The sequence below is a fragment of the Channa argus genome, chromosome 7, assembly GCF_033026475.1.
Source record: "Channa argus isolate prfri chromosome 7, Channa argus male v1.0, whole genome shotgun sequence".
NCBI classification, from domain to species: domain Eukaryota; kingdom Metazoa; phylum Chordata; class Actinopteri; order Anabantiformes; family Channidae; genus Channa; species Channa argus.
This window is the reverse complement of record NC_090203.1, coordinates 13702530-13715032: the sequence shown is the minus strand read 5'-3', so window position 1 is coordinate 13715032 and position 12503 is coordinate 13702530. Positions and strand designations below refer to the sequence as shown.

The 12503-nt window shown below is 39.7% G+C and overlaps 2 protein-coding genes across 2 annotated transcripts; both read left to right on the top strand.

The window, feature by feature from the left end:
• The first annotated feature begins 1568 nt into the window (after nt 1–1568).
• hoxa10b (homeobox A10b) lies at nt 1569–4997 on the top strand. The gene is made up of 2 exons (XM_067511696.1): nt 1569–3478; nt 4283–4997. The coding sequence occupies exons 1-2, from the start codon at nt 2704–2706 to the stop codon at nt 4555–4557; spliced, it is 1050 nt and encodes a 349-aa protein (XP_067367797.1). The 5' UTR covers nt 1569–2703; the 3' UTR covers nt 4558–4997.
• Nucleotides 4998–6538: 1541 nt separating this feature from the next.
• On the top strand, nt 6539–8854 carry hoxa9b (homeobox A9b). The gene is made up of 2 exons (XM_067511918.1): nt 6539–7471; nt 7869–8854. Exons 1-2 carry the CDS (start codon nt 6961–6963, stop codon nt 8105–8107), a joined length of 750 nt encoding a protein of 249 aa, XP_067368019.1. The 5' UTR covers nt 6539–6960; the 3' UTR covers nt 8108–8854.
• The last annotated feature ends 3649 nt before the right edge of the window (nt 8855–12503 follow it).

Below are 12503 nucleotides of genomic sequence, written 5' to 3'. Positions count from 1 at the left end.
AAAAAGGTGGGTCAAAATTGGTTGATGTGGCTTTATATCCACCACCAGGCCTCCGAAAACAACTTGAATGGCCTACTATAAGCTAATAAGGACCCTGATGCCTTGCTATATATCGTGCATCCTGTGAGGCTCTCAGGAATTCCACTGTGATTGCTGCACATCCTCCCAGTTGCTCCAGTAACTTGGCCATAAAACGCCGATTCGTCTGGAGCATTTGGAGTGTAGTGCAATAAAGCGTCTGAGACCAAGGTTATTAACTGTGACTAAGGGGCTGAAAAACAGCGGCTGGGAGCACTGAAAGCTTGTGATCACGGACCTTTCCGGCGTCATTTGTTTCAGCATCTTACCGTAGTAGGAATGCTTTGTATCTGTGGTGTGTAGCAGTGTAGGCCTGCTGCCTGCGCCCACTGGGTGGCGCTCCTCAGATCAATGTCATTGCCGTGAATTGAGATATGAAAGACTTTTGCATCGCCGCACAAATGCTTTACAATATGTCACCACCTCAGGATTTCTTTGTTAAGGTAGGCACTGAAATATTATAAATGTCTTTTATGATTACCGGCGACTACGGGGTTAAATATGCCATTTAAGGAAGTGTGTCATTGTGTCTACTCTATTCCAGTTTATCTCCATTAGAAAGACACTAAACGGAAGATGCTGTTTTTTTTGGTTTGTTTGTTTTTTTAATTTATTTTAGCTGCAGATGTCAGGGTGTGATGCAATAATTAGTGTAAACATTGAGAGAAGTAAACATTGCAAGAAAGTTTTTTCATGAATTAGTCACGAGTCTAATGCCAGATCTCAGGTTGCAGCTCTGCAAAAGTTATGGGCCTGGAGTGACTAATGTCCATTGAGAAATAAGATCACAAAGGACTGTATTTGAGTCATGTTGTGCGGCCACTACCTTTTATAATATCCATACAGTTTAAAATGCAACTTATACTTCATCTTATAGACAGTAGTTTAAGTTACGTTGCTTGTGTTGTGTGGACATTGTAAACTTTGGTCTCATATAGACCCTTTGTTCACTTTGATATTCTGATGGAGCTTCTTTAATCCATGCATGTTTATAATTTATGGTACTTGCGCGCTATAGACTATGCAAATTCAAAAGGAATTATTTTTACATTTTTTTCAAAAATAATAAGAAGAATAAAAAAGATTTTATGGGAATAATAAAATAAGACTAGCTCGCCCACAGCACATACTGAGACATCACAGGAAATAGGTTAATGATCAGTATCATTCATTGTAGTAGCCAGACTCTTGCAGGTTTGACCCCCATAGAAAATGGCTGTACATAGATTTCTAGAGTTTATGGCTTCAAACTTATAGGACAATATAGGCAGCCAATGCTAAACGCACCTTTGGAGACGTTTTAATATTGACCTAAATTGTGTAGGTCTGTGATATAAACTCCCAAACTTATTGATGGTCTTAAAGGATAAATATCTGACTCTCATTATGTAAATATTTAAAATATTTAGAAATAATTATCAGTTTCTTTGTTGTTTGTTTTTATGTTAAAAACGAAGTAATTTAATTTTGAGCTTGTGTCATAATAAAATTAATAGTAAATGGTGACGTTTAACAACTGCTGTTTGTATATTTTTAACATGTCAGACTGCTGTTTTGTTTTAGTCCTAGTTTGTATTATATTCTTGCCACCCAGACGCGTAGGCCTGTTGTGTCAAAATATTAATAAATGGGACAAAGTAGATACAAATTTGAGAAATAGAAGGTTTTATACATATACAAAAGAAACATGAAACGTCGCACTGGAAATTTTGTTGGCGAGATTTTCTTAAATTTGAACTAAAACACTGATACATTGATTACACATGTGTTTTTCCCAATGCCTAAACTAGTTGGAAGAAACTCTGATGATATCCTGCTCGTTTCAAGGGGATGATTTCAAGATTAACAAGTTTTAGCGTATCTGAGGTTTTTGAATATATGGCCAGCATTAGGTGATGGTAGAGTAAAAATGTAGCTGCAGAGTTTTGGCGATTCCGTCAGTGTGCCTGCGTGTCCCCCTCATAAATGCTCCACATCCTCGGCAGTGAAAGGTGTTTTGGATGCAATCATGACCTACATTCACACCACAATCAGATAAGATGGAGGGAAGTGATTTTGGGCTGGTTTGTCGCTCCCTGTGACAAGTTGAAACACTGTTTACACACTGGACAGTCCATTAAAATGATTTTAAAAATAGTCTAGTAATAATCACCAGAGCAGAAGTGTTAAGAGTCCACCGAGCAAAGGGTCACGCAGGACCTTTTGGATCTTTGATGCACCCTGAGCTTCTCAGAGGCACCTCTAGAACCCTTCATTTTTACAGTGTTGTAAAACCGGCCATAAAGCTATGTATTGTACATAATTGTTAGGGACAGCTTTCACCAAACGGAGTTGTCAAGTAGCGCTTGTTGGTAAACTTCCAAAGGCTGCTCCGGCCTAATAGGTGGAGATCGAGGCTAAAAATCTGTATTTTAAAGAGCTTTAAAGATTTTAGCTAAATCCCATCGATGCACCACTTTCCCCTCACAGTTTTCTCTTTACTTAGTCTAAAACAAAATATATGACACAGTCGAGCTGCCTGCTCGGACTGGGAGGAGTCTGCAGTCGCCTGCTGTTTTAATTGGCTGCAGGCTACAGTGAGAATCGTGAGTATCAGTAATTATTCAGCAATGTTTTGCACAAGAAATGTCAGCCAGAAAGGGCTATCTTCATCCTCCGTCAAATTATACCACAACGATGACATGTCCCAACAATCAAGCTGGAAATTCGTTTTTCGTGGATTCCTTAATCAACGTGAGAACCGACACTGGTTCCTATTACCAAAGTAACGGCGTGTATTTGCCACCAGCGTCGGAATATTCATATGGACTCTCCGGTGGCTCTTGTTTCCCGGGGATCGGTAAGCGCAACGAGCCAACTACTCAAAGCCTGATCCCTTCTTCTGCTCCATATGTTCAAGGGATGGAAACGTGGCTGGAAACGTCGAGGTCCTGTCGTGTGGATCAGCCCAGCAGGCAGCATGTGCCTCAGTGTTCATTTTCTCCGACTATAAAAGAAGAGAGCGCATATTGTCTTTATGAATCTGACAAATGCCCCAAAGGAGCGACAGTAAATGAGGTTTCCTACACGAGTGCATCCTGTCCTGTCACCGGCAGCACTGTGCCAGTCCCCGGCTACTTCCGCCTGTCTCAGACGTACACGTCGTCCAGGCTTTATCATGATGTCCAGCCAAACATGAATCAATTTACACCGCAACGACCTCCCCGTCTGGACAGCCAGTCCTCCCAGCAGCCGACTGCCTCCGCGGAGCCCGAGCGGAAGGAGAGCCACGAGGAGGCGCCTGTCCCTGCTCCTTGCGTCGCAGCCAGAGAGGAGGACAGCCGCGTCTCCTCGGAGAGCTCATCCTCCCCTGAGCCCACTGAGACGTGCAATGCGGACTGTTCAGAAAAGCCAGTCAAAGGTGAAGAGCAGGCGTTCATTGTAGAAATGTATCATAACAATAGCTGATGCCATCAAGGACACACACATATAATTATAGGCGTCCATAGTTTTCTCTAGCGGATGGTTTGTAACCACAGGGCATGAACATGATTTCTGTAAGAGAATTTAGGTCAACGCTCAGCCATCCAGGTGTGCCTTACTCGGGCATTTTCCGGTTTATCAGCATAAAGCAAAATTGAACGTGACTTAATCAGAGCCAAGAATCTGGAAGCTTTTGTGGTTTACAAATAAGTTGGTATAGTTGTGCTATACTGCAAAGATATTCACGCAGGCCTTTTGAATTTATTTTGCCGGGATTATACATTTTTGACGGCTAAAAAAAGAGAAGGAAATATGAATGGACATTTTTTTAATATTATCACCTGTTTGTTTTTATTATATTCAAATTAACAAGGCCAATCCGTGCTTTCTATACAAAACCCCGATGTCCTGTGTTTTCTCATCATCATTATCAGGTTATAGTTTATATTATTTAGTTATGGTTTATGTCTTAATACAGATGCGTTTGGCTGATTTCATAATAGGGCAAATAAATGTTTCTGTTAAAAGAAAAAAGTTGAATTGTAGTTATAGAGATCATCAACATAATTATGTGGCCGTGCGTAAAATCAACTAAATAGGAAACAGAAATAATGTGTTGTAATTTATGGCTGCATAGAAGGTGCCTGGTCAAATTATACGAATTATCAATTTTGAATACAAATTTTTCTGTCACACCTGTTGCCGGAAATCTCTCAAGTATAACGTCTCGCTTTTGTTGTAGGAGATGGAAAAATGGAAAATACGGCTAACTGGCTCACAGCTAAGAGTGGACGAAAGAAGCGCTGCCCCTACACCAAGCATCAGACTCTAGAGCTGGAGAAGGAGTTCCTCTTCAACATGTACTTGACTAGAGAGCGTCGTCTGGAGATCAGCCGCAGTGTGCACCTCACTGACAGGCAAGTCAAAATCTGGTTTCAAAACAGGAGGATGAAACTGAAAAAAATGAGCCGAGAGAATAGGATCCGAGAGCTCTCCGCCAGCTTCAGTTTCTCGTGAGACTGTATGCGTCTTTGGCGGCCTCCTCCACCCATGGCAGGGGCGCCTGACCAGAGCCCTCAACCCAACTGTGAGAATGTCAGTGGAAAATCGGACCCTAAAGCTATAACTTATTGATTGTTGTTCTTTCGAAGAGGTTATTTTCACTTCTGTTTTATTTTAACGTGCATATGTATTTATAAATGGCAACATTTGTAAGGTTCATTCATTGTCTTTAAACTGTGACCACAATGTTTCAGAGCTTCAGGCTTGTATATACTGTATATTGAGTGAACCAGTGGAATTTGCATGCTGGACTGACCCTTGGGACACTTGTGTGGCGGTGAAATGTAGGCTTTTATGTGACTGAAGAACCCAAGAGGTTTGATGAATATTTGCACATTTTTGCTGGTCAAATTAATAAAACCATCCCTGCAACAGCAGACTTCTTATTTCATTCAGAACAAGCTGTCTGGCAGCTGCGCGCTGTTTAAATCTTAGATCTGGCACAGGTACAGTACACGGTGTTATTCATTTTTAGATTTTGATCTGGGTCCGATTTGTGCACAGCAAATATTATTACAGTAGCAGAGGGGGATGTTCTTGACAGTTTATGGCTGTAATAGATGTCTGAAAGTTGTGCACACGTTGTTTGCATCGACATCATACTTCTCAATAAGTAAAGTAACAGTGATTTTTTGTTTTCATTTTTAATATTGTACTAAAATAATTTGTAAATGGCTACATTATAAAAGGTTGGTCCCAGTTTAAAAAACTAAACCCTAAACACTAATTAACTCTTAATGCTTACGTTGAACGTTTAACAGAGCATCTGCACTTTTTGGACTTAGACAGTCTACAATGTTGCAATGCTGCAAATTAGACACTGTGATTTCCCTCTGTAAATAGATCCCCAATAGAATCTAAGCAATATACTATGCACCTGAAAAGTTCAAAAATCATAGCAGCCAGGCGCTACAGAGATGTTTATATAGGGGAAACTGCAGAATTACGCAACATGAAAAAACAAAACAGATATAGCATATTCCTGAAGAGGAGAGCGGGCTGTGGAGTGGTTTAGGTAGTCTCATGTTGTTGGGCTATGTTGCTTTTCCCACAACACGAAACTGCCTTGATTACCTCAGTAATACCACGTCGCATCATGAAAGGGAATCACTTTTAATTACTGATGGAAATGATCAGAATTTAATCTTCTATCAGATTGTCTTGTGTTCAAAAACGTGTGCTTTATTGTGCATAAAATGATTAATAGAGAGAGATTTCATTTTCTCTTGCTCTTCCTTTTTCCATTATGAAATCATAATTCCGTCATGCGTCTTGTGGATGTGGTTGGATCTATTTACAGAGATACAAAGATTTCACCATGTCTGTTATTTAGGGCCATCTCCGTAAAGGATGTGAGTGATCTACAGAGTGAGAAAAATCGCGGGCTGGGAAATGAAAGAAGTAAGGGTTGTATATGATCAGGAGAGAAGGAAAAGACAGACAAGGCCTCGGTTATGATCATTGCAGTCTGCCAGTTGCCTCGCCATAGGAAATGCCGAAATGCCGTCTGCTTGCGGAAGAGAAAGAACACAAAGGCCGAGCTTTATTGGTGATATTTAGCTTAGACAGTCAGGTTGTAACCTTAAGAAAAACAACCCAATTGCCAGTGATAAAAGGACTGTTATATAGCACCCAACTAACAGCACCCCACTTCCCGTTTTAGATTGCCTTCCAAATAGTCCCACAGCCCTGCAGACGCAGCTATAGGCATCTTGGAAACAGTCCTTTAAGATGTTTAGATATTGTAAAATCCAAATATCCCTAAACACATCCTCGCTTGTTTTATCTTGTTTAACAAGTCTCGACAACATTTTGCAAACTAACCACCGCCAAGAACCAGGATTTTCTTTCCAGACTGAGTTTTATAGATGGACGTCATTAAATTATTACAGGGTTTTTATAAATAATCCCATTAGGTTTAATTAATATACACTTTTAAGGGAGGAGGTTGTTTGATGGTTTTGCTAATGGAGGCTTTAAAGTGGTTTTACCCCTGCCCCTCCATCCGAACTATGTTCGATCGCACTAACATAAGATCGCTTGACAAAAATCATAACGTTTATTGCTTATAAAACGAAATATTTCCCAATAAAGGCGCCGGGATTTGCTATTAAAATATGGTGGGTAAAATGGTGGCCATTTAGTCGAGCAGCAGCCTGATTTATTATTTATTGTTCTGTCCCACGGTCACGTGTTTGAGGCGCCCTATCCAGTCTGTGGCAAGGTTTAACTTATTGGACGCATTGAGGACCAAGCTTGTGCAGCAAAGCAATACATTGTACCATGCAACGAATTATTTTTTTTCTAAAGACGCCAGGATTTTAGACATTGTGTTGCTTGTGCATTATTTTTTTTACAATGTCGACACTGGGAACCAATTATTATGTTGACTCCCGTGTTCTTCCCGAGCAGGAAGATATGGCACCGAGGTTCTCATCAGCTGCAGGGGTGGAGCAGGCGATGCTCACTGAATATGGCGGACAGGAGTCTTGTCCTTTGCAGGCGAAATCTTCTATTTTCGGCGGATCTTGGAGTCCCATTTCTACCCACTCCGCAAACACAGCTACTCCGACCTATATTCATCACCATTACACAAGCGGGGACAGCGATGGCATGTTTACACGCTCGTGGGCACTGGACCCGGTCTCCGCGTCCCTGTGTTTGACGGGGTTACCGTCGACAGCCATGCATTATGAGATAAAACCCGAGCCTCTAATTGGAACTACTGAATGCACAACTTTGGAGACACACACACCAATTTTGTCTGACATTGAAAACGGATCGTCCATTGAGGAGATTCCTTGCGAAACTACATCTAAAGCCACTGACCGGAGCCCGTTAGCAGAGGAAAAGGTGGAGACAGATGCAGGTAAGTTTTGCAGCTTTTTTTAATTCTGGTCACGTTATGGACTAATATTGCTTCAATGGCTCGAGAATGTGGAGGAACATTGTGTGATGGCACACGCCCAGTATAAATATTTCAAAAACAAATAGCTAATGCTCAAATTATACAATAGTCTTATAATTAAAATAAAACACGCACAGTAAATTTATACGAAAATGTTAAAGGAATTAGGAAAGGGCTTTGTAATCCTTTTATCCTCGGATTGTCTGAAAATGAACCAACAATGATTTCCTTAAAACATAGAATCTGTCCAATAGCATGTCCTCCCCAGACTGTGAAGTCAATAGTCTAGCCTTGTTTTTAAATCCTACTCTGAGAGCAATAACTCTCTTCTCTCGTGGTTTTGATTCCCTGTTTCCAGATAACCCATCGTCCAACTGGCTTCACGCAAAACCCACCAGAAAAAAGCGTTGCCCATATACAAAGCATCAAATCCTGGAACTGGAAAAGGAGTTTCTGTTTAATATGTACCTCCCCCGGGATCGTAGATTCGAAGTAGCTAGACTCCTGAATTTGACCGAGAGACAGGTGAAAATCTGGTTTCAGAACCGCAGGATGAAGATGAAGAAAGAAAACAAAGACCGGAGGAAAGACAGTTAACTGGTTTTGAACTGATGGTGGATTAGAGCCTAAGGGGAGAAGAGGAGGGGGATCTGGTGTTAATATCCCTGAGCTGTTACACATGTTGTTGTAAAGTTTGTGTTGTTAAAAGAATGCTGGATGTTGTTTTTTTTTTGTAAAATGTCCAGTGATTCATGTTAGTGAGAGGATAAAATGTCTCGTCGGATTTAGATGTGTTGTATTTGGCGCACACAGATAGTTAATTATAGGCTATTTCTTATCTGCATGAATGTCTCTCAGCTACCTATTGGCACTGTCTAAATTATTTTTGCAACTTTACGTGTTTTTTAAATCGTAAGTTTTGATCCATTTGTGAAAACACTGTGCACACATAATATACCTCATTGTTCTTTATTCAATCCAAAATAAATAGTTTATAGAGCACATTGGGATAATAATATGTCTTATTATTTAAAAAAAATTCCCTTCATTTTTTTAGACATATCGCTTATTTTTATAATATTTTTAAAATGTCAAATACAGAGAAATAAAATAGTGGCTCAATTATCGCAGTGTCCACCCTTTGAAACAATTTTTAAAAATTTTAATCTGAACTCATGTCATAAAGTAGCTGGTTAAAAAAATTTAAATGTTACAAGATAAATTATTAAAAGAGACTTTTACTACGTTTTTAGGTTTGCAGCCAATAGCATTATGGGGAAAACGATCCAAACGAGTCACAAACACTTCTCAAGGCCTATCCAGCTTTTTCATCTGTTTTATTAAACTATGCCGGTCTGCATTCCCATTTGTATTTTTAATGGTTATATATTATATAATATAATAATTGATAGACTAAAAAAAAACATTGTTGAAATAACATTGCAATCTTTGATTTAATATACATGGGCGGTATAAATCTTTTCTAGAAAGACAAATGCGCCCAGTAGTTTCAAATTAACAACACACTGAGATGTATTCAGATGTGAAACAGTGAGAATAAATTAAAGCGGAACAAAACATTAGATTATTTTGCACGTAAATGTGGCCTGAATCACAGCATATATTTTAGGACAGTCTCGGTCTGAGAGCGCCCTACAAACCAGATTAGATGTCCTTCTACAATAAACCAAAATCACAGCTTCATCTGTTTATAAGGTGCGAAAAGAGGCGCTGTGACAGCAGTAAAGCTGTATTTCTAACAAAGCTCCAAACATCCAAAATTGCCGGAAGATAGACCTCAAGCAACACACACACACACACACACACACACACACACACACACACACACACACACACACACACACACACACACACACACACACACACACACACACACACACACACACACACACACACACACGGGAATGATGGAGGGTGTGGCAGGACTGCAGATGGGTCTGTCTTAAAACGTCTGATTACTTTACAAGCGTCTACTAACAATTAGACTGTCTCGGTGTAGAAACGTCCTTTTGTTGCTTTGTGGCAGCAGAGCTCTCAAGACGTCACATCGTAACACAACGTGTTTCACTAAATTACATTGCTTTCATATAATCCACAGTGCAGCCAACCTCACTGTATTATCAAAATGGCACAGTTAAAAAATAAAAAGGGGCAAATTAAAAAAATACAACTTAAATGTGGGCCAACAGAGCCGCGCTACAGCAGGCCAAAGAGCTCTGTGTTTAGTGTTGCTGCGCTTTAAGCACCAGCAGGTGGAGGCACCCACACATCTATGAACAGTCTTCAAATGCATGGTGCGTTCACGGTACCCAGGACCATTCCCCATTCATTGGACATGAGTGCGACATGAATGCGACATAGACTAAAACAATGCTACGAATTTAATATTAATTCAATTATGGTATAGAAATTCATTTAATTAAAGTGTGGCCTTGTTTCAGCAGAAGTTTTTCTCGTGCACGTCAAACTCTAAATAAAGTACAAAATAGTTAAATAAACGTTTGCTTTTCAGTAGTTTAGAATGAAACCTGCAGTTGAGACAAGCACCCGCGGCTGGTTATTCCAGTACATTTTCTATGAATATATATTGCGCATATAAGATTAAGCAAATATTAATAATAAACTACATTATTAGTTACATGCATACTTAATTGTAATTTGGACTAAAATGTCTGACAAGGTGAATACATAATCATGTATATGAATATTTACACATAGATGAAGATTAGTGCTGTTTTTTCTTCTAGGATTAGGCTTTAATCTCCACCTGGGGTAAACTTCATATCTAAATAAGATATGACCTTCCTGTTTTTCCTCAACTTCCCCTCATCTCTTTCTCCTCTGACACCCTGAAAGGCCAAGCACATTCAGATACTGCAGCCATAGTATTGAGGGACATATAAGTAAACCGATGTTCCCATATTCCACATGTTTAAAATAATGCAATTATACTGCATGAAATGTCGAAGTATCTCTGGGCAAGACACTGAACCCCTAACAGCCCATTCCCCTCCCCAGCTGTGCAGTGCCGGTCCAAGCCCGCTAGAAATTGGGGAGGGTTGCGTCAGGAAGGGCATGCGGTGTAAAAACTGTGCCAAATCAACATGCGGACAACCCTGAACTCACAGGGTAAGCCAAAAGGACAAAAAAAAATACATTAAAAAAAACTGCATGAAACCCTCTCCAGCCACTGGTAAACAAAAGTGTTAGTGGTAGATATCAGGCTGATGCTCTTAGCTATTTGGACATCGTTGGTGCAGAACATTTAAGGAGCCATGGTGCAGATAAACCAAAAGTTACTTGGACGTTGTTTGTGGTGACCTTTCGTGACCCCTATTCATCAAACTTCATGACACCGGGGGTGACAGAGGAGGAGGCCACAAGTGAACTCTGGAAGAGAAGTTCAGGGGAGTAAAGTCATGAACACAAGCATGTGTTTCATTCAGTACCTCTCACTGTCAATACTCTGTTGTTTTGGATAGAAAAAATGATAGTGAGTTTACTTCCTTTTGTGTTACAGGCTGAAATATATTTGTAGATTTGTTTCCCAAAGTAATTCTGATAAAATCACTGTTTAATGGTGTTTTCAACAGAACGTTTACCATTACAAAATGTGAGTTTGCTTACTAAAGGCCCCCAGATTCTTTAACATTTTTTTAACCATTTGCATGAGTGTGCTTTTTATTTTTATTTTACAAATGCTTACTTTACGCTCATATAATTTATATTTTCCTCCACAGGACAACTGAGGAAGGACTGTCTCAAAGAGAACTGACAGGCAACATTGTCCTTTCAAAGTTGGCAGTAGATGGGAGAGGTAGGTTGTATCTAGAGCATGTTCTTTAAAAATGCCCATCAATAGCCAGAGATTTATTCCTTAACGTTTTCCCTTTGCCATAGCCCCATATGTTTTCTTTTTTTGTTTCATTTTGTTTTGTTGACACGATATTCCCGTTCATGTCGACTTGCAGAGCAATTTGATTTGCGAGCTCAAAGCACGCCTGAAGTATCTGTCAAATCTTCCCATGAATCCAGGGGGCTCGATAAATAAAATCGTTATGTGAAAATCCTGTCATGAACACTGCTTTGTTTCCAGGACACATTATTCTCTCCCCCCCCCCCACAAAATGTGATTTCCAGAAGGGCCACTGCTTGGTTTGCAATGGCAGAAACAACATGCGGTTAATTTTTATACAAATATTCTCAATCAATTCACCAATATAAACGTGTTAGATATATAATGCTATGAAAACAGTATACAGTTATATCCCGGTTAAACACATTTCTCAAAGGGCCGAAGAAGACTGGATAAACAGATGCTCATTTGTTGATTTTTCAATAATTTATTAGGTTATAGTTGTTTTCTGTTTGGTTAAACCTCATCACACTCAGCAGTTCCACAGCACACTCCAGATTAACGTGATAACCGATAGTTTTTTCTTAAAAACAACTCGTAGCTCGTAGTTGCCTGCCTTGTTCCCTCCCAAGATGCCTCCCGTTGTGTTAGAACAGACGGAAAACGTGCCGCTCCTGTCCACAGCTCATCCAGACACCGTCGCCTGTCTGCATCTGTTCAAAAACAAGCAGCGAAACGTTGCTTCGCCTCTGCACAGCTCTGATCATAAAGAACAAATACATTAAAATCGCGTAGCAGATTAAAATGTGGCATGTTTTTCAGAAGGTTTAGGCTCTTGTAAAGTCATTTTTAATGCATTTTTCAGAAGGCCCTTTTTTCTGTTTATGCTATTGTTCTGTTTCTACACCTGTGCCGAGTTCAAATCTAAAGAAAGTGAGCAAAAAAACTTCAGTTTTTATAAGCCATAATTTATGTTCACGTTGTTCACACCTTAGTGTGTAAAATAATGTGGAGTTTAAATATTAATTTGGTGAAAGAACCACAAATACCAAATATTGAGCAACACATGTACGAAATGTGGGTAAATATAAATACAAGTTAATTTTTTGTATGCTC